Source organism: Drosophila subpulchrella, chromosome 2L (assembly GCF_014743375.2).
Source record: "Drosophila subpulchrella strain 33 F10 #4 breed RU33 chromosome 2L, RU_Dsub_v1.1 Primary Assembly, whole genome shotgun sequence".
NCBI classification, from domain to species: domain Eukaryota; kingdom Metazoa; phylum Arthropoda; class Insecta; order Diptera; family Drosophilidae; genus Drosophila; species Drosophila subpulchrella.
This window is the reverse complement of record NC_050610.1, coordinates 21,105,330-21,128,101: the sequence shown is the minus strand read 5'-3', so window position 1 is coordinate 21,128,101 and position 22,772 is coordinate 21,105,330. Positions and strand designations below refer to the sequence as shown.

The window sequence follows — 22,772 nt, the reverse complement described above, 5'->3', positions numbered from 1 at the left end:
AATTCCTTGTCTACGCCAATTCAAAATGATTTTTATGGCGCTTCTGTCAGACGAGAGAGCGACTCTTATGCCAACAAAAATGGGGACAGTCGAGCACGCCGATGGCCCGAAGGTTATTCCCTATAATAGAAAAACTTTCTCGATAGGGAGGCAACGAGTAAAATTGAACTAAAACTTTTGCAAAAAAGTCGTGCGTAGCCAATCATTCAAAATATAATTTTACAGCTCTTTTACAGTGCAACTTTTTAGGTGAAGGAAGGCCAGTGTTAAAGGAAATTAAATGGGACTACGTCATTGTGAAAAAAGACTTTGGGTAGATAACACAAAGTCAGAACTAAGAAGTTCCAAGGATTTTTTTAATTTCGGTGTATAAAAGAGAGAAAGAAAGCGCTAATATGAAAGCAATATAATATAATTGATATTATTATGTCATTAAATCAACTTGGCTTTAAGTATTTTTGAGAAATAACTATAATTGTAATAAGAACTAATATTTTTTGTGCATGGGACGCTTTAAGTTTTTGATTTTTAACAGATCAACATATATATTTCTCATTTTTAAAGAGCATGAATTATAAATGGTTGAACTCACAAACTCAAAAGCTTATGAATGAAGGGCACTGCAGAAATATTTTTATTATATCTGGGTCAGAGGCTAGGAATCGATTTTTTTCTGGTTTTTCTATACACCTAGTTATAACGATGTTTTTAAATTTTTCCCACTTACGCAGATTTTGGGAAACAGATCTTCGCACCGTTCGCAAAACGAATCGCTCAACAATGCGGCATCCTCGCAGCCGAAGCTCGATGGCCGGAGGACCTGGAGGGATGGGTACCGTCAGGGGTTTGGACAAGTTCAGCGGGTGAGTGGTGAACACATGTGATGGGGGGTGGCCTTTCGAGACCGTCCGCCCCTGAACCAATTCTCATATTTCCCATATCCTTTACAATTCCGTTTTGTTGAATAATTGAGCCCGGCCTTGTGTGCGTGGCCCCCAAACCTATGCCCATTCACAATCCCATTCTCATGCTCATTCCCATGAACACGTCCTGGGGGCAAGTCAATTTACTTCCAACATTTGTCTGGCCAAATGCTCGAGAGCAATCTGAAAAGGTAAATAATGAAGGTATTTATGTCGTCAGAGTGCGAATGTACCGCCTAGTCCATAAATAAATTCGGTGCTGCACATTCTGTGAAATATTTATCGCATAATTGAAATCATTGCCAAGTATTTATGGCGGTCTTAGGCAAAAGCCAAAGCAGAAAAAAGAAACAAATGGTTATCAAATATGGAAAAAAAGTACAAAAATAAAGTTGGCTTATATCCAGGAAAAAAACCCCACTGTAAATGGCTAAACAAATATATATTCTTTTTCCAGTTTTAAGCAAAAAGTTTGCTTGTAAATAAATTAACAGCAAACGAATCGATATGTATAAACACGGTATCTCTAATTTAGGTTGCCCCAAAGGCAAATTGAAAACGAGCATTCTCTGTAAATGACTCTTAAATAAACATTTTAATACCTGAAAATGCAAAGCGGAAAAAGGAACAAACTGCACATTGTGATGGACATAATAACAATGCAAATTCATGCAACAAATTAACACACAGCTGTAAGCTTTTTAATTTAGCACAAAATGCCGGCACCATTTGTTTACACGAAACTAACAAAAACTATAAATGTTTTCGGTGGAGGCCAATTCGTTTCCACCCCGACGCGTCATCCAAAGTTCGCGGCATTGTTGCATACAATTAACACTAGGTTTTTACCCACCCCCAGGGGAGCCCACTATCATGGGCTGGACGAGCGGGACGCCCAGATGGATAACGCTTTGGAAAGGGCTCTGGCCCAGGCCGAAAACGATGCCACTTTCAAGAAGGTCAAGCGGATGAGCTACTCGAGCAACGCGGCCGGCGAGGTGAGCAGAAAGTGGTTCTATAAATTAAAATATTACTAATATATCATATATCCTTAGTTTGATTGATAAGAAGAACTAAAATATATTATTGTGTATTATTATAAATTATATCATCACGAAAATCCAGGATTGTCAAAGCAACAAAACAATAAAATTTAAAATGTTCATACATTTATAGACTCTTTAGATAGATTATATGCATTTGACATACAGAATACATTTTTACAAAGGTCTTTTTATTAATTATAATTAATACCTCGTAATTTAACATTTTATTTATTTATGGTAAGCGTAACACTTCTCAAAAAATAGTACTTATGATAGAATATTAGACAAGTTTCATTCACCATTGGTTCGATGGGCAATGCCTCTATCAAAGAACATATATTGACTCAGTTGATACAACACAATCCATCGATTCTCGAAAATCAAAATGACAAGCACACTTGTTTCTGTTTTTCTTTTTGGCAGTAACAAAGAACTCTAACATATATTTACTTTAATAAACTAGTTTTCTATCACTTTTTAAGCCAGCAAAGTTCTATCAATGCCGCAATACAAGTTTCGGGGCCAGGAAGTATCTTGAAACTGCATTTTTCATGACCCCCATGGTGGAGGTCCTCCGGCGAACAGCATTTAAGCTTAATTACCAGCAATTATTTGGCGGAGACTAGAGCAGAAAGCAGACGGTGGCCAACTGACCTCAATCATTAGTTGATAAGCCCTGCGAGGCGGACAAGAAAATGCAAGGCATTTTCCGGGAAAAAGGGAAAAAACGCTGGCCAAACGATGCGACAATAAACCAAGTTGGGGAGATCATAAATCAAGGCAACATGCAGCAAAGTGGGGAAAAAGCAAAGGGGTCACTTGGGGGCAGCTGCAAGAAAGCAACAACTGAGTAGTTGAAAATCATGTAAGATTTATAGTTAAGCCAGCTGAACCTGTTGCAAAAGGAGTCCCAGCAAAGGACCAAGACGAAAATAAACTCCTGTCGGTTTTTATGCGCTAGATGAAAGTAGACCCACTGGGCAATATCTGTCAGTTTGAAGGAAAAACCCTTGCAGGAACTGAGCTTTGGACCTTGTCATTGGGCTTTCAGTTCGGTGTGGTTGGTTTTGGGTCGGGGCTTATGAGCAGGAAAAACTTACTTAACCAAGATATGCATGTTCCATCAGATACACACAGAAAAAATTGGCAATTGGGCAATATCTGTCACTTTGAAGGAAAAACCCTGCAGGAACTGAGCTTTGGACCCCGTCATTGAGTTTTCAGTTCGGTGTGGTTGGTTTTGGGTCGGGGTTTTGAACAGGAAAAACTGACTTAACCAAGATATGCATGTCCCATCAGATACACACAGAAAAATTGAGAATATATATGTATATTGAAATAAATCAGTATAAATTCTATCTAGAAAAAGGGTCTATCACTTTGAAATGTACGCCATCTTGATTTTTTCTCTCTTTCGGAGAGTTTCTCTTATTTCGGAGAGTTTCGCACAATGACTGCCTCGCTCAAACTTGGAACACTTTCAGGAGCTACCTCGCTCTTTTCTCTATTTTTCGATTTAAGAGACTTTTCAAGAAGTACCATTTCTCAATATCAAGTATACCATATTTAATAGTAATCCAGCGATTATTAAATTGATCCCTATGTGTTTTTTTTTCTGTGGCTTTTGAGCAGGAAAAACTAAATTAACCAAGATATGCATGTCCCATCAGATACACACAGAAAAAAATTGAGAAGAAATTATGACAATTTTGATGGATTTCAGAATAAATTCTATCTAGATACAGGGTCTATCACTTTGAAGTGTACTCCACCTTGCTTTTTCCTCTCTTACGGAGAATTTCTATTGTTTTGGAGAGTTTCGAAAACAGCTGTCTCGCTTAAAGACGCTATCTCGCTCTTTTCTCTCTTTTTCGATTAAGGGGAATTTTCAAGAAATACCATTTCTCAATATCAAGTTTACATTATTCAATGGTAAACCAGCGAATATTTAATTGATCCCTATGTGTTTTTTTTCTTCTGTGTAGCTGAATCCGCTAATGACGCTTAATCATAGGGCCCGGTGAAGAACTTTCTTAATTTCCTGTTTAAGGAGCAGACGAGCAGCCTCAATTAAAACTCGCCGGCAAAAGCGAGAAGCATTCAAAAGCCATCCAAGCGTCGATTGCCACAAATCAACTTTTACATTAATTTCCAGGCGTTGGAGGTGGTTGTTCGGTTGGGTGGCTTATGGGGGGGGGTTTGGGCCAAGATACTCGAGTGGCTGGCAGACTGACATGCTCCAAATATTTCGAGAGACAGCCACCGAATAGCCGAGTGCCATGCAAAACAAACTTGCAAAGCCTACGACCACGCCCTCTGCCGGCCTCTGTAATCAGTTTAAAGTGAGTCCTGGCCACTAAAACTCAATTAACCCCATTTGAATGGAGTAGGAGGCAATTGAAAAAACACAGAAACATGAAATGAAAACGAAATAGAAAACGAGAATGAAGCGAAGGCAAAAGATTAAAAAACGGAAATGGTTGGCCATTGAGTAGGGTGGTTCGATGGGCGGATAGGGCTGCCAGGGTGGCCAAGGGCTGGCAGCATTTTTCACTTAAAACCGCATTGATACTCAATTACCAGGTCGGCACTCGATTTTAACCCCCCGTCCCCCTCGCAACTTGGACAAAACAAACGGCGGATGCGGATGTGGAGCTCAGGAAAACGGAAGCACTTTGCAACGGAAATGAAACATCAATTAAAGTCGCACACCGAGCAGCTCCACGCCAGCGGATCCATCGAAGGAGCATCCTGAGGGCCTGGGAGAATGGAAGCCTTCCAGCCCTGGTGTCCTGACAGCCAGTCAGCCTCCTGCTCCTCCCAGAACATATGGCCCTCGTCCTTGGCAACTTGGAAACTCTGCTCTGGAGAGCTGCCGGAACACTTGTTCGTTCGGTTGCCACAAGGCCTAAGGGCATATTTCGTTAGTTTTTATTGCTTAATTGTAATTTCGCATATGGGAAACGGAAAGTTTAATTGGCTGCGCTGAAGTATCAGTCTCCCAGCGCCTCAAAGGCGATTTATTAGGAAGGGAAGTTGCAGGAGAAGGACCACAATGGCAATCTAATTGGGCAGAGGGAAGACAGTGAAACTGTTTCTTTTCTTCTGAAGTTGTGGTATATGTAACAAATTTTGACAATCCTAAAATACTGTCTAACACGTTTTTTTTTTTGGAATTTTGTTAACAGAGGTTATGTGCTAAATAAAAACCTAAGTAAAGTCATAGAAACCAATTATTCTTTACATAAATAAAGGTAGAAGGTAAACATATATTGTATTGTTAAGTGTTATGTTAAAATTTTAGCTTATTTTAAAAGCATCATCATCATTTTCTATTTACAAAATTAAAATAAGAACAAAAAGTAAATAATGTAACAACCAAAAGGATAATTTTATATATTTCATATTTAAAACAGAATACCAAATTTAATTACCAGCTAAGGTAAAATATAATAGCTTATTGTTGTGCCCAAGAAAGATACAAAGTAACATAAAATATTATTTTGAAGGTGGAATAATTAAAAACAATAAAAAAGAGATTAAAAAATATAAAGCAAGTGGAATACACTAATAGTAACTTACTAAACAAAGTTATGAAAAATGAAAGAAGCCCATTTTTCTTATTCCTTAATTAACAAAATGTTTATTTTGAACTCTAATGATTTATAGATTTCTAATAAAAGCCACATTTTTGCTTTCCTATTTCAGTTAACCGAACGCCTGGCGAAGATAGCCGGACTCAACCGCCTCAAGACGGATGGTGACCCTGGGCAGTCGAGTTCGGGCAGCCTGTCCGGCAGCCGGATGAACTCCATTCCGAACTCCCAGCTGAACGTGGACCTGAAAGTGCTGGACAAGCTGGTGAGCTCTCTGCTGGAGCAGCACACTTCCGGTGGCAAGGGAGCAGCCGCCTCCTTCAAACCGGAAACGGGCAGCCGCACTCCGCCCCTGCAGCGGATGGCCTCCAAGAAGCTGAACCGCTGGCGGCCCCTTTCCCGCTCCGCCCACAGTTACAAGCGGCACGAGAGCAGCGACCTCATCGGCGGCAGCTTCACCCAGCTGATGGAGCGGGTCGATCCGCCGGCCACGTCCGCCCAGCATCCGCCCAACATGCCCACGATCATGGAGAGCAGCGCTGGGAGTCCCGTGGGTCCAACTCCCACTCCCAACAATGCCCAGCAGCAGGCGGGTCATCCGCCCATGTGGAACGCCTCCTTGGACGCCACTCAAGGAGCCGTGCGAAATGTGCTCCACGGCTCATCGGAGGCAGAGGATCAGCTAAACCTGACCCAAAACTATGTGGGTTAAGTTGCTCTTGGATTTTTAAATATAAATATTATTTTTCAAACTTTAAAGAACTATTAATTCCAATATTGTTTCAAAATGTTTTTAAAGTAAAGGTATAGAAACTATAAAAATTTGTGAGTGTTTTATTGGGTAATATGTAGAATCCACTTTAAGCCCCAGTAAAAAACAAGAAAGGAAGTTAGCTTCGGCAAGCCGAAGCTTATATACCCTTGCAGCTATAATTATTAAATTTAAAAACACAAAAAATGATATTCCCAATAGTATAAGATAATATGTCAAAAAACACCGAAGCTATAATTTGTTTCATATTATTTTACTACCAATTTTCCGATCGTTCCTATGGCAGCTATATGATATAGTCGTCCGATTTTGGTAAAATTAAATTCGAAACTCAGAACTAATTAAAAAATGTTATTTCCAAGCGTAGGAGGTTATATGTTAAAAAACACCGAAGCTATAATTTGTTTCATATTATTTTCCTACCAATTTTGCGATCGTTCCTATGGCAGCTATATGACATAGTCGTCCGATTTTGATAAAATTTAATTCGAAATTCAGAACTAATTAAAAAATGTTATTTCCAAGCGTTGGAGGTTATATGTTGAAAAACACCGAAGATATAATTTTTTTCATATTATTTTTCCACAAATTTTCCGATCGTTCCTATGGCAGCTATATGATATAGTCGTCCGATTTCGATAAAATTTAATTCAAAATTCAAAATTATTTAAAAATTGTTATTTCCAAGCTTAGGAGTTTATATGCTAAGAAACACCAAAGATATAATTTTTTTTCATTTTTTTGTCCGATTATTCCTATGGGAGCTATAAGATATAGTTGTCCGATCCGGCTGGTTCCGACTTATATACTACCTGCAAAAGATATAAGACTTTTGGGAAAGTTTCAGCCGGATAGCTTTAAAACTGAGAGACTAGTTTGCGTAGAAACGGACGGACAGACGGACAGACGGACAGACGGACAGACGGACAGACGGACAGACGGACAGACGGACAGACGGACATGGCTAGATCGACACGTCTAGTCATGCTGATCAAGAATATATATACTTTATGGGGTCGGAAACGTCTCCTTCACTGCGTTGCAAACTTCTGACTGAAATCAATATACCCTCTGCAAGGGTATAAAAAGTGAAGTCTCAAAAAGTATTCGGCCTGTATTTTAGAAATTGGTATTAAATGCCAATTAATTCTGTCAATCAATAATTGTTTCAAATGAAAATTTCCTAAATGAAATGCCAATTATTTCTGTCAATCAAAAATGGTTTCAAATGTAAATTTCCTAAATGAAAATTAGTATTTCTAGAATTTAAAAAAAGTCATTGATCTTAAACATTTTTAATTCAGGGCGAATACTTTTTTGATCAAGGATTAAAAGGACTTTGGAATGAGCTATAAGTCTGGATAATATTCGTATGTTTAACTGCAATAACCGAACTTTTAAAAAGACCCAAAAATCATAGTGAAAAAATATGAGCAAAAAATTACAAAAACTTGTATATGGTATATAATGGTTAATAAGACGTGAAACCACTTATTTTTTATGTTCCATAATCCTCTTTTTATCGGGATAAGCTACTTCATACCTCAATAAAAAAATAGTATAAGTTTGCTCTGCAATAAATCCCGTTGAGACCTCATTTTAAAGGCAATTAAAAGTTGAAGAGCCATTCTTGCTTACCTGTCTCTCCATAACGCCCGACAACTGTTCCCGGTCGGCATGTCGATAATATCCCGTGAGATTGGCACCAAGTCGCATGGTCACCTCGTATCGAGTTTTGCCACTGCGAGCGGTGTTTCGGTTGCTTTTAAAGGCGGAATAAGCAGAGGAGGAACCAGAACCAGAACTAGGACTCCGGAAATTGTCAAAGTCGCAGGCCTGGTGGCATTCGATGGAGCTGGTGTTGCTGGTGCAGCCTGAAAGGAGGAAAAACATTTGGTAATTGCATCCATAAAAGGCCCGTTCATGAGGAATATCTTCGAGCGCATGAATGTGAGTGGGACGTAGAGCAACACCTGTGGCAACACTAACAATCCACTGGTCTGTGTGGAGTGTCCGTTGCAATTCCCACAAGAAAAGACCCTCAAATCGCCTTGGGGCACGAAGCTGAATAAAAGACATAACATCATGCGGCAAATTTGCGAAGCATGTGCCAGGCATTCGTTTGGATAATCTCTCGGTTTGGTTTCCACCCATCCCATCACACTGCTCTTATGCATTTTTTCTATGCCATAGCTAAAAAGGAATGGAGTGTCTAAATCGATGAAATTGGAATTTTTTGAGGCGACTTCCTTTTGATACACCATTTTTAACCATCACATCAAAGCTGAGTGCTTTTACATTTTTTATAGGAATCTTCATAAGAAATAACTAAGGGATCTTTAACTCTAGTTAGGTATACTTATTAAAATCACTTCAAAAATTCATTTTAAGTGTCTAAAAGTATGCAAAGAATAAATGAATTGTATTTTTGGGCTTAAAATATATTGTTGCATACTTTTAGGCACCTAAAATAACAATTAGTTAGGTATACTTATTAAAACACTTAAAAAATTAAATTTAAGTGTCTAAAAGTATGCAAAGAAAAAATCCATTGTATTTTTGGACTTAAAATATATTGTTGCATACTTTTAGGGACCTAAAATAATATTTAAAGGTAACTTGAGGGTCTCCCCTTATAAACTTTCAGTTTGCCTAAGCCTTTTTCACTGTACTGTCAAAGGTTCAATAGAATTTGTCCAGTTCTTTTTTCAGAAATGCTAATAGACCCGTTCACGGGTTTCTTTATTTCCGGGAAATACCAGAACATCTCGCAATCCGATTGCAGCTTTCAGGACCTGTTTTCCCCGTTCTCATTACCATTGCAGGCACTTTGCGATTCAATGAACTGCACAACTTAAAGCTGAAACATTGTTGGCGGCTGCTGACATGTTGGTTGTTTTTCCTGTCCCGGGTTCCCGGGGTTCCGGGTTTCCCATCGCGGAAAACAGGGGCCGTATGGAAATTGGCACAGATCCCGGACAGTGACAACCTGAGGTTTTCCACTGCGTCGCCTGCTCCCTTTTAATGCTCTCCATTGCAGTTGTTATACATTTTTATTGCTTTTGCACGCACTTGCCGATTAAATGGGGCGAGAGAATTTCCAGATGGGGCGGGGAAAAAGGTGGGAAAACTGGGAAACTCAGGAAAGGGGTTGGGGAAAATGTCTTTCCTTTCAACTTCAGTCTGCACAGTGTCTGCGTGGGTACCTCAGCTGGCAATGAGTGCATTTTTAATGCTAATTATTTCCTTAATTACATTTTCACTTTAACAGGCGCGCCCTTTGTCCCGCCCTCTTCCATTTCTTTTTCCAGCCTTTTATGCCACCCTCTCTGGGTCCCGGCGCCTATTAGCCTGCATATATCCCAGACTACCCGGACTATACGAGTGTATGCACGTAGATATATCTCGGAAATAACATTTATTACTGCACTCACCCTGCGTCGTCTCGTTTATTTCGGGTATTTCGCATCTGGTCCCCTTGAAGCCCTTCGGACAGTGGCAAGTTATGGCGGCGTCGCCGATGTGCCTGCAAATGATGATCCGACAATAAGTATATGGGGGAACAGCAAAAATGGTGATGGCAGGGCTATAACATGCGAGGAGCCTTAAATATATGAGTGGGGGTAAGTTCTGAAAAGCCCCTATAAGTATTCCACCCTTTGGTGTTGAAAGTACTTAATATATTTATGGAGCATCTAACAATGTATTTGGAACATCCCAAATGTCACAACAACATGTATTTATGACTATATATGACAGTATGACCTTTATCTAATTTTTTTTTAAGGATCCTATAATATTTAAGATTTTTATGGAAGATCTTATGTATTGCATAAAGCATGGTACATTGTAAGCCGTTAAACCCAATTTTCTTTGGATTCAAATTTTATATTTTTAATGAATATCCAAAAAAGAAAATGTTGTGTATATGAGACATTATTGTATATGGGCGTAGGTCATCTTTACTTTTCCATAAGTTTTCTTTATAATTTTAAATCGTTTTCTTTTTATTCTGATTAAAATTTGCAACTTCTTTTTCTTTTTATTCCAATGTTTTTTTTTATCCATTAAAGCTTAAGTTTAATTATAAATTTGGCAAATAAAAATAATTTATTAGATATTTTAATGATTTTCTCTTAATTTTTAACGCGAAACACAACCTTATTTTAATTTTACACAAAGGTATAAGGACTTAAACTAACAAACCATTAAGTTAAATATTATAGTAAGTAAATAAGAATCGATTTGAGGTAGTACCCCACTCAGTAAGAATTTCTTAAGTATTTATGATGAATTTATTTTTAAATTTCCAATGTAAATGTAAGTTATTCTAAATCATAGCTAGTACTCACTTGCAAGTGCCGCCGTTTTGGCACACGTTGGTATGGAGGTCCTTGCACAGTGGACCATGACCACAGTCACTGCCGCTGAAGCCCGGAAAACAGGAGCATCCGTAGGAGCTGCAAGGAACAGAAAAAGGATGTGAGCACGTTTCGAGTCCTGTTTGCAATCTGAGGAATATGAAGAAGTTGTTTGTCGAGCTGTGACTGTGGCAACTGCAAAGGGGTCAAAGTGGACAAGTTATCACAGCGCCGGTCGCAGGACTCGCCTTTATCTGTTCCCGAGATTGCGGCTGACTCATAAAACTTTTATTGGACCCACTTGATGGGGACTTTTTTTTAAGTACGTGCCTAAGCTGAATTTGTAGTTATTTGACATTCCTACCCGCCAGTGAGGACCAGAGCGTCATCATCAGATACAGATACACTTGGGTCAAGCTCTTGGCCTCGGACCATAATTTAAATAAGTAAGCCGGAAGCCAAGGTCAGGTTATTGTGAAAAATTGCCCTGTCGCCAGCGAAAAGACTCTGGAAAAAGATTTTCTCACGGATTGAGGGAGCTCATTCAACCACTTTAAAAGATTCCAAAAGATTTGAAAAAATACATTTTCTTAGAGCATTTCTTTGATGTATTTGTAGATTTCTGATCATATAAGATGGTCCAAAATATGGCCTAAATAAGTCTTTAATTAAAAAAAATTCTATAAAATGCTAATAATATGTTTTTATTGGAGGTGTAACAGAAATCTTTTTTATTGATGCATTTCCACCGAATTTCGTCTGCAAATATGTGTTTCATTATCGCTCTTTTCATTTTCGTATTAAGAGTTTTTAACAAACATATTCAATAAAATCGAACAATTTATAATGTCCAGCAAGTAATTAAAAAAGGGACTCGTCAGACCTTTATTAGCACTTTTTTTTACAAAAACTCCCCTTTTCAAAACCGTTTTAATCGTCACTTTCGCCGGAAAATGACCGACATTTAAAATCTCGGAGCATAATTTACGCTCACAGCGTTTTTGACAATTTAATTGGGCATCCGATTTTTTTCAGGGGACGCTGTGAAAAAGAAATCTGTAACCATTTGTTCAAAGTAATTGGGCATCCTTTGCCATTTGTTTCGCCCCATGTCGCTCGTTTTTCAACCGGAGGAACAATTGTTTTGCTTACCCCAGTTGTTCGTAAGTCATGCGTTGTTGACACACGCCAACCGAAATTAATTTGCCATTTGGTCCTTTTATTCGAAAAAAAAGGTTGAGACTTGGGTCCTAAAAGCGTTAAGACAGCTCTTCTCTTTGACACTCCTTCTGGAACTTAAGCCTAATGGGTATACAATAGAAGAAAAATTCTAATTGATCTATTAGAGCCATCTGCAGTTTCCCTATCAAACTCAAATCATATTGGGTGTATCCCAAGAAAAAGCTCCACCCTACTTAGTCAGAAAAAAGGACACAACAAAAAGTGACCAGAAAAGTTTTGATGCTTATAAAACTTTTACTTTTATGCGAAATCTTTGTCTTTACTGGCTGATATAAGAAATCATTTTTGAGCTGGGCGTTCTGGGAAAGCCAAAACAAGCGGCAGCAATTATGCAAAGTATTTTTATTTTGTTCCAGCCTACACTTGAGACAAAATTCCTGGTAAGGCTTTGTTCAAGTACTTGTTGTCTGACACATTCTGCAGCCATATTTTGACCACTATATGTTTGGGAAAATTAAGCAGTTTATCATTCGAGCATGGATATATGTGTTCGAGTATGCCAGTACTTAAGGGAAGCCGCCCCTTTGTTCAACTTACACACTGACCCACTGCCTTCGTACATAAGAATTTTGTGGTCTTGTATGCCTGCCATTGTATAGCGGAAATTAATTGCCCTGTGTCCTGACATCTGCGGTGCCTACAAGTCCTTGGAGCCGCACTTATCGCCTGTATCCTTGTTTTGCCTTCTGTGACGGAAGCGATTTTCGGCGACCAGCAAACAAACATTTTACAAAGTTTAATAAGAAAGCAGATCAGCTTAGGAAGTAATTAAATTTAAGCTTAGAGGGTTCCTATTTTTAGAAATAATCCTCTGGGTATGCTTACAAACATCTTCACTGATCCCAAAGAATGATATTAAAAATTGTATACTGTATGTGTGGCAAGAAAATATGTGTCTCATGCTGACAAGCATCTCCACTAGTTTAAATCAAAACAAAACTAAAAACAATAACTTGGTTTCAATGATATAGTATGTATTGCATTGTATACTGTGTGTGTGGCAGAGCGGCGGCAAGAAAAATACATTTTTCACGCTGACCAACATCTTCACTGAATATATAAAAATATGATATTAAAAATTGTATACTGTGTGTGTGGCAATGTGCTAACGAATATCTTCACTGAACCTAAAAATATTATTGTATTCTGTGTGTGTGGCGGCAGAAAAAAAATGTGTATCCCATGCTGACGAACATCTTTAATGATTTAAGTCAATACAGATTACTAAAAACAACATGTTACTTAAATGCATTTTACAAAACATGTGTTGAGAGCTTTTTTAAGCTATACAGATGAGATTAAATTGACCTTAAAGTTGACTCATCGACAGCTATTCGTAAGGATAAAGTGGGCGAAAAAATGCCAGGACATTTCGCTGCTGCTCTGGCACTAAACCTTCTTCATTTCAATGAAACGAGCTTTGCATTTTTTACGAATCGTCGAAAATCACCTGCAGCTGGTTTTTGAGCGTGTGTTTGCAAGTTTTGGTTGTATTTTTCACTTTTCTTTATTTTCCCGTTTTTTTTGCATAATTCTGTGTATTTTGCGACATGTGCACTTCGAAAGATTTTTTTTAACACAAAAAAGAATTTGGCACACCGAGTTTTATTTTCCCTTTATTTGTGCCTGGCGCTGCCGGGCCTTTGTTTTAAATAAAAATTAAATGTGCCGCGCATACGGCATGTGCTGCGATTCGTTGGTGATTCGGTGGTGAGCAGATAGATTTTGAACGAATCCCGGGGGAAAGGCATTGTTTTGACTGCTCTTGGCAATCCAATTCTGCGCATTTTAAATTCATTCAGATTTGTAAGGCCGAACAATTAAAAGCGCTTGCCAAAAATCTGCAGCAACTTTATGGGACAGCCACTGCACTCAAAAACTGCTGACAACGCTGGGGAAATGCTTGACTGCATTTGGAATATGGAATATGGAATATGGAATATGGAATATGGATATAGATATGGATATGACGATATGCGAATAGCTTCAATGGCTAACCCAAAATACACATATGGCTGCCATGAATATGTCATGTGAGTCGCCAGCATTGTTACTTAGTTGCGAGACTCTGGCCAGAAATTTTGGCAGATTTTTGACAAAAAGCCAAAGTGCATTGAAAAATATGAAGAAGCGCATAGTTATACAGTTGTACAGGCATTCAAACATGCACATCCCGTAATGGACCAGCAAAAACTTTAATGTGAAGCTGGGAAATCTGCAAATGATTTAAGCAATTTGAAGTTTTCTAGAATGTCTTTTAATGGAATATCAGCTCTTTAACAAACATCAGTCGGTATTATAAATCTTTTAAAAATGCCTAAGAGTATGCAGCAAAAAAAATAATTTTGCTTTTAAAAATATTTCAAAAGATCTTAAGTCCTTGGGGTTTCCCTGGCACCTTACTGTTATAAATAATACATAATTAATATCAAACCCAATAATGGTGCCAAAAAGTATGCAGTAAAAAGAGAACATCCTCTTCCGGTTTCAAAATATATTGTAGCATACTTTTTCACGCCTTTCAAAGTGACTTTAAAAGACCTAGTGATTTCTGATGCACCATCTTATATGTTTCTGATATGTCACTCCAACGAATTCTGCCGAATTAATTACTTTCGTTAAAATTAATAATAAAAATAAAAACATCCATCAGTCGGGCTTTTAAATAGTTTAAAAAGGTGTCAAAAAAGTGTGCAGTAAAAAGACAGCATCCTCTTCCGCTATCAACACAAAGTACTTCCGGTTTGAACATGTATTGTAGCATACTATTCAACGCCTTTTGAAGTGACTTTAAAAGACCTAGTGATTTCCCACGCACCATCTTATATCTATTTGATATGTCACTCCCTCGATTTCCTCCGAATTAATTGCTTTCATTATAAATAATCAATAATTAAAACCTCAAGCAATCGAATGAAAGCCTGACGAATTTGTGCTCTCCCATTTAATTCCACTTTAAATGATGGGCGTATCCGAATGTGCCATCGAGTGACTGTTCACCTGGCCAGCCTGCGATGAAAACGCAATGAAATTACAACAAATTGCTTTTTTCTTGCCGGTGGCACGTGTAGCCGTAAAAAGGAAGCGGTTGAACAAAAAAAAAAAGAAAGAAAGGCTGAAATGTTGGCAATTACTTTTTCACCCATTCGCCTAATGCAATAAAATTTAATTTGATGGTCGTATGTGAAAAGGTGACTGCGCGGGCGGCAAGAAAATAGGTATTGTGAAATGGTTTGTGGTGGCCATTTTACCGCTTCACAGTCGTAAAACACAAAAGGATGTTTAATATGGAAAATATGTATGTGTTCTATTCTATTTGCATTTTAATGGTTTTGTTTTTATGCAATAAAATATTATTTTTTAGTTCGCCGAAGGGCTGCTTTTATAATTATTATACACACAAAACAATTTTATGGGTTCAATTGTCTAATACGGATAGTTAGGTAACTGTGACAAAAGGCTAACAATTATTAAAAATAGTGAATTCTATCTTTGATTTCTACTTAATAACAAAACAAGAAAGAACGGTATTGTCGACGGCATCGACTATTAGATACCCGGAGCTAAGCTGTTGGAAGTGCGAGGGAGATGGTGATATGCATGCAGCAAATCGGCTGTTTCCGAGCTTGCACACTTTATTTGATAATATCTTTTTAGTGAATGGTCTTATTTAAAACATTTTTTGTCATGTATATGGGTATTGATAATCAGAACGACATCCCCTTTACGCTTTTACAAAATATTAAAAAATATGGGCGATAGACAGGTTTTTCCGTTATGGGCGTTAGAGTGGGCGTGACGCAAAATAGTCTCAAGAATCTGCTTGATAATTTCCATTTAACTAATATTTTGGTAAATTTAACCTAACATTTTTTTGTGTATACGTTAGGATATCTTCCTTATAATTGCACATATGTAAATGGAGACCTTTCGCACCACATAACCGTAATAATCTGATTCAATTAGAATAAATGGTAAATAGTTGAGAAGCGGTAAGAATACCACACGGTTACTTGTGCTGGAAAAAGTTTTTAATATTTTCTCTGCGACCTACCTTACTTTTGGGAAACTTTCTCAATAAGTAATAACATCTCTCGCTCAAGCGAGGAGCCCAATTTGCGGTAAAGGTGCATGCGTCTCAACGTCATTGCACGACAGGAAAATTAAAAGCACCGAATTGCCACAATATTGGAGGCAAAAAGTTTTAATTGAGCGGCACATGCAGGCAGGGCTGGGGTTCCGATGTGCGAATTTCGGGGCCAAACAAAACTTAATTGCAATATGCAAAGCTCGGACTCCGCTTGGTGACCCACACCCAGAAAGCCAACTGCTTCCCTGGGCTTCCCCGGTCGTCGACTTTGGATAAATGACAATGTTTGACATGGCAAACAATGCACCGAGGCTCAGGCAGGCGAATCGGAATGACACTGACACAGTTGCCATGTGGCTGGCCCACTGGCATGTGCATCGGCCTCCAGGATGCACCTCCGCAGGACCTCCCCCCATATCTATATATGGGGTCCTTTATTTGGCCCCCCCGCAAGCCGAGCCTGATCTCATTTGGTGCTGACATTCTGTTTGCTCAGCACCAGCCTCGCTTTTTGTTATTAAAGCAGAATCGGACGCAGATATCCACATGTCCACATATCCACTGCCAATGGCCACGCATATTCATTGCCGAGCGTGCTCATCTGCACCCACCTCTTTTTTCGGGGGGGGTCCAGAATTCGGGGGGCTTTTCGAAAATATTGAAATGGGTTTTCCATTTTTTCTTGTCCCTCTTTGTCCATACTTAATATCTTCACTTAAAAGTGGCGGTACTCTTTTAAAAAATGAATTTATAATTACTCCCCTTCAATATCATTTAACCACTATAAAAAAAATTTATTTCGATATAAAGTCGATGGTAACCTTTTAAGAATATTGTTAAAACTCATTATCATTATCAAAATAAATAATCATATCGTATTCTTTTTCATATTGTTGGATATACTTATAATCTTAACTTTAAATTGGTGGAAACCATTTAAGAAACCATTTATATTCACTTCTATATACGTTTCCGAATTCCCATTCCCCATTTATTAAAATAGATTAGAAATTATTTATATCTCAAGTAAGTTATAGCAAGCTTAATAATGAATTTAAAGTTCCATAAGGAGGTATTTCAATTAAATCAAAAGTTTTCTACTGACTGGAGTTTTCAAGTAATAGAGAATCCTTAGAAGGTTTAATAATCAATTTACAATTAGGTATTTCAATTAAATCAAAAGTTTTCGACTGACTGGAGTTTTTCAATGATCGAGAATCCTTAAAATGTGGATAACCAAAGGTTTATAAAGGATCTGTGTAGAAAGGGACAAATACTTTTCCGTTTAATAGAAAGTGGCACTTTTAAATTTGGATATAAAATAACCTCTAGATAAGACCGTGTTGTTTAGAGTTAAAAGTTACCTCGTATCCACCAATGGTCTGGGACCTAAGCAACCCCATTTTTGGACCCTCCCATCCTTACCCCCCAAAATGTGGCCTAATTCCGAACCGATGTCATTGGCGTTGGTGCAGATTCTTCTGTTTGCCCACCGATGTTCTCGCAAAAAGGTTGCCAATCAGTCGGTTGGGGTTTGGGTTTTACAGCCTCTTTTACATTTTCGGCCACTCAAAGATACAATGTTGTGTTTAGAGCAAAAGTCTGGCGGCAGACTGAGCTAACAAGTTCGAAATATATGCGTAATGCGATGGCATTTTTTTCCCCGTTTTCCTCAGCTCATCAACTGTGAATACATTTTGCCACTTTTCCTCTGTGTTGCAAACTTGAAGGGGAAAATAGATTAAATTACCGAATCGGTTCAATAAAGGAGAAGGTCTGCGACTGGGCCTTCCGAAACCCTACGACGACCCTCAAAGCGAAAAAGTTTTTCAATTAAGCGTTTGTTAATGAAAATATAGAGATGTGCCGAAAAGGATGGGAAAAGAAAACAAAACAAAAGTAAGGGCTTAAAAACGAAAAAGTATTTAAAAATATAAATTGGTTACTGCTCTGTTGAGTTTTGCGGTGAAGTGCAACAGATTTTCGCTGGCCAGCGGCAAATTGATGAACGTGAACGCCAGGGCACCCGAAAAATAAATGCATAAAAATGTATCTGCAACCCGAAACGCACTCAGTCAGTCGAAATAAATGCAGGACCAGAAAAAAAGAAATGGCAACAAGGATTCGAAATGGAAACCAACGGCTTCTGGCTGCGACAGCAACTCCTTCCTGGCTTTTGGCCAATTGTTTATGGCTTATTGTTTCTGCTCTCTGGATTTCGCCGGGCAACTTGGAATCCGAATCGCTTTTCCAAAGTTCCTGCCAGCAGTTCGCAGCTCAACAGCATTTTGAATATTTTATACAAAGTTTATTGGCAATCAAATGGGGTTAGTGGTCGCCATTAATGAGCTTGGTCAACTTTGGCGGGTATTACCAAAAAACCAAAAGAGGCCAAATGCCACTGATAAATTTTGGTCAGTAAATAAAATATATATTTCTTTGCTCTTAATGAAACAGAAAATAACAATTAATTTAAAATCGAGCTTTATTTAAGCCTGCTTTGCACTTTAACAGCATTTCATTAGCTTTAAGCCGTGCAACACTTGACACTTTTGCTTGGCTCGTTTCAAAGCACTTATTAAAAATGCTAATACATATGAAAGCACCTGAGGTCAAAAAAATAGTTCAGAAATTATTCAAATACTTAAATAGCTTTATTGATATTAATTGTGTTTTACTATAAAACTACACAATATTAATTTTACAAATTGTTTTTTTTTATTGTAGACTTGTTTTAAAATGTATATTGGATGAATAAACTGTGCTGTTATTGAACAATATACATTTTGTGTATATTTTATTTGTGGTAGAATTTGTTTTGAAGACCTTACTTTTTCTAACACATAGAAATAATAGTTCCATTAATTTTAAATTCCTCGCCTGATGAAAGTTTGCTCTTGATACTTAACAGTTCCTTTAAGTTATTCGCTATAAATAACTAAAACAAATTATGTGTTTTGATGTTTATTAAATATTTAAGAGGCTTTCAAAATACACTTAACTTTTCATTCTAAATTATTTATATCATATATTTTTTATCGTTTTTTTATGAAGTAAAAATGATTCACTAAAAAACTTTCCCTAATAAATTTGTATTGTTATTCACAAATATGCTTTTTGGTAGATATATTTTTATAAATACAAAAAAAATTGTTCATTATGTAAAGTGTTGCTATCCTGCGCTCTAAAACCAAATCACCAAAGAACTGAACTATTATTTTGACCCCAGCTGTGCATCCATACTGTAGCAGTGGCATATGCAAAGTCGACGAGATGGCACTCCAGGAATACAACGCAGGCGGCAAAAAATTAATAAACTGGGAGGACTAAGCGTACGCGCACTGGGTGACACATAAAGATTCCCGGTTTTATCCATCTATTTAGCATTCTCCGATGCCATGCATTTTCGCACATTAACCCAACAAAGGAGATGCTGAAAACGAGTGCCATAAACGGGGATGCAATGAAGAGGATTCGAGGGGCGCCCCCCTTTTATCCCTTATACTAAACATCCTGACATATCCTTGTGGCAGGAGAGTTGACAACATGAGCATGACTGTTTTGTTGTTTATACGAGTGCGCAGCAGCTGTGATGCCTTGCTCCTGACACAAGTCACTTGACAGAACCCCCATACCATCATTCCACTCCCACATATTTCGCTTCATCGTGCACTGAGAGATATTTTTGGGGGAGCACTTCCTTATCTGCGGCACGTAGGGGTTGCCCATTTTCCCTTAGTTGGTAATTAACTTACGGGATGCTACGTGGCAGGCGCGAAATTGTGTTTCCCAGCTCGAGGACTCTTTCTCTAATGAGCAAAAGACTGCAACTTCGTTCAGCTGTCACTTTTATATTAATTTTTGGCCCGCAGGCACTCGCACTTCGACATTGATATTAATATTCAATTAGCTGCCCGGATGCGCGGCCTTGGGCCAGTCCAATTAATTATAATTATGTTAAGTAGGCCAGAAGTTTTTCGAAATAAATTCGCCCCTTATAAATAGGAAAAGTCTTCGGCCCACAGCAAATCAAGCAATTAATTTGATTTGTTTAACGTTCTCTAGGGTCGTTGTGCGCCAGGCTATTTACATGTTAATTGCCTTCAAAGTGTCTATTTGTTGTCATTAGACTTTATAATTGTTTTACAATGGAAGTTTAAAATTATTTGCCACTGTTTCGGGGGGAAATTCGCTGCATTCGGGGAAAAGCTCTTCAATTAATCAGCCTTTCCACCAGTTGTCAAGGCATTGTGTTACCACAAGCACTCACGTCAAACTCAATTGCGGAGCTTATTCATAAAACCCACTGCTCACTGCTCACTACTCACTACTCACTACCCACCTGGATTTTGTCAGAGGAAAATGCATCCCGCTTTTCTTTTGACTTTTGGCAAACGAGTTTTCCTTTCACTGACATGGGTTGCCGTCCATTGTTTCGGCTCCTCCACTTTTCCGCTTTTTCACTTTTCCGCCGGGGAAATCCTTGTTTCGAGCTCCACTTATTGAAACATTACAAATGTATGGCTCCCACTTGGTTTAGGTGGAGGGCCTTGAACCGATCCCGAACCCAAAAGCGAAACCAAAGCCAAAAGATTGATGTGCGAGCAGTTAACATTTTCATCGGCTACCTGCGATTGTACTATATACATATATGCCATGTGTATGGATTTCTGTCCGAACAGAAGGGAAACGGAATTGTAAACCCAGTTGAATCCGGGGTCTGTCCTCTGCCGTTTTCATTTTCACTTTCCCCCGACAAATTTTGGAAGGTCGACGGGAGCTGAAAAGTTTTGCCTGCGCTTTAATATGCTACATGTTCCGGACGCAGGTGGTCTTGTCCACGGGGAAACCGTGTCGGATTGCTCGGGCAGTGGGTACTCATATATTTCGGCTGCGTCAATCACTCAGCCCGTCTGAACTGATTTTTGGTTGGGTTTAACTTTAGAACTTTAGAAATATTCGGAACAAAATGTATAAAACAAGTGAGAAAAAGGATTTCCATTCTGAAAGTCATTGGAAATACCCAAAAATCAAAAAAAATTAAAAATTTAAAGCTCTTTAAAGAGAAAAATTGTAAACCAGAAAGTTTAGAAAATTCAACCGCAAACTAATAGAGGCTTCACACTTTAAAATAGGGATCCAATAACTCAAGTTATGGAATCTAGAAGTGCAGTTCTGGGTTCAGGTTCTGGATTCTGGATTAGAAAAACTCTATCATGAATCAAAAGATGATGGTACCTCTATTAATTTAATTTTTTCTCTAAGCGCTTTTCCATAATTTTGTATTAAAAAAATTTTAGTGGAAAATATTGGGATAGATTTACTGTACCAACTTCCAAACTATACCAATCTACAGTTCTTTCCCCTACTTCTGCCTTGCTTATATTTTAAATCATATATCTATTGCTTTTATCAATGATTTTTGTTTGCGGATAAAGTATATTACAAAAACACTTAATTATCAAAATATCATAAAATTATTATGAACAAATTACTCATCCGCCATGTTGGTTATGGGGCTGATATAAACAGTTCCGAAGTGTACATCTGTATTGCGTGAATTACTAACACAGCCAAATTTATAGAGAAACTTTAATAGTTATAAAGATTTTATTTTAAAAAATAACTCATACGCCATGTTGATTATGTGCCCGATATGGATCTTTATTAAGTAAGTGTGAGTAAGGGTATATAATAACCCAAGTTCCTGTTCTAACTATTGAATGTTGTTAACTATGTAAAATACACTTTTAAAAATTCTGACAGGGAAGTACAAATATGTTAACTCCTCTCATTTTATGTAAAGATATATTCAGTCCCTATATATATTAAAATAGGTATTTATCATTAGGGATTTTATAAGAACTCACCTGAAGTCGGAGCTCGCGAAGCAGTCGCCCAGGAAGCGGCACTGCAGCGCATTGCACTGGGCCGTCTTCACCTCGTTCTGCACCTCGTAGGTGATGTTGAACCCATAGACGTCCAGCAGGCGATCCAGAGCCCTCAGATGGGTTCCATCCAGCGTGGCCATGGTGAACCTTATCTCCAGGTACTGGCTGTGGAACTGCACCCACGTGACCTGGGTGACATCGTCCTCGGTGAGCGTAAAGACCCGATGGGCGGGTACCTTGAAGTCATCCGAGTAGTACATGTACTCCGTGAACTTTAGACCACTGAGCACGTAGAGCTGGGTGAGATAGACCACGATGGACACGTTTCCCTGACCCTGGGGCGGCATATCGGAGGCGTCGATGATCCAGACGCATTCGATGGGCGTGCCGAATCGATGGGGGAAATTGGGTGTCTGGATGATGCCATGTCGCTCCTTCAACATGCCCCCGCATCCTGGCGAGCTGGCGGGGGCGTGGCCACCGCCACCCGAGGCATGCTGGCCGGCAAAGGCGTTAAATGCAAACTGATTTTGGCCAGGGGAGAAGGGGGGCGGCGGCGGAAGCGGTACGGCGGGCAGCGGAAATGCGGCATGGGCGTGGGCGGCATCTGTTTGGAGGGGCAGGACCGCCGCCGGCAGGAGCCATATCAGCCATATGGTCGTTGATAACCGGACGAGGGTCATTGACTTGGCTTTAAGGATCTCTCTTTGTTAGCTCTTCTTCGGTTTTTTTGGCCAGCAGCTAGCTTATCATTCGGCGAGGACGTGAATTGCTTTCCTGGCGGCTGCCACCGCCCAGTCACTCATTGACATTTGGCCCATTTTGGTTTTTTTTTTGGTCCTTACACCGGC

The 22,772-nt window shown here is 38.8% G+C and overlaps 2 protein-coding genes across 7 annotated transcripts in view; one reads left to right on the top strand and one right to left on the bottom strand.

The window, feature by feature from the left end:
- LOC119548669 overlaps positions 1-6,374 on the top strand; it is a 39,518-nt gene extending 33,144 nt beyond the window's left edge. For both annotated transcript variants that reach the window (XM_037856106.1, XM_037856105.1), the window contains exons 11-13: positions 732-863; positions 1,783-1,921; positions 5,678-6,374. In XM_037856106.1, the coding sequence (XP_037712034.1) occupies positions 732-863; positions 1,783-1,921; positions 5,678-6,277 (871 nt within the window). In that variant the 3' untranslated portion in view covers positions 6,278-6,374. The remainder of the gene's footprint in view (positions 1-731; positions 864-1,782; positions 1,922-5,677) is intronic.
- Positions 1-22,772, bottom strand: part of LOC119548666 — a 131,506-nt gene that overhangs the window by 71,592 nt on the left and 37,142 nt on the right. For all 5 annotated transcript variants that reach the window (XR_005219317.1, XM_037856098.1, XM_037856095.1 and 2 more), the window contains exons 3-6: positions 21,901-22,771; positions 10,690-10,797; positions 9,772-9,863; positions 7,976-8,211 (exon numbers count right to left, since the gene is read on the bottom strand). Coding sequence is in view for 4 of the 5 variants with exons in the window: in XM_037856098.1 (XP_037712026.1) it covers positions 7,976-8,211; positions 9,772-9,863; positions 10,690-10,797; positions 21,901-22,604 (1,140 nt within the window). In the remaining variant the exon portion in view is untranslated. The remainder of the gene's footprint in view (positions 1-7,975; positions 8,212-9,771; positions 9,864-10,689; positions 10,798-21,900; position 22,772) is intronic.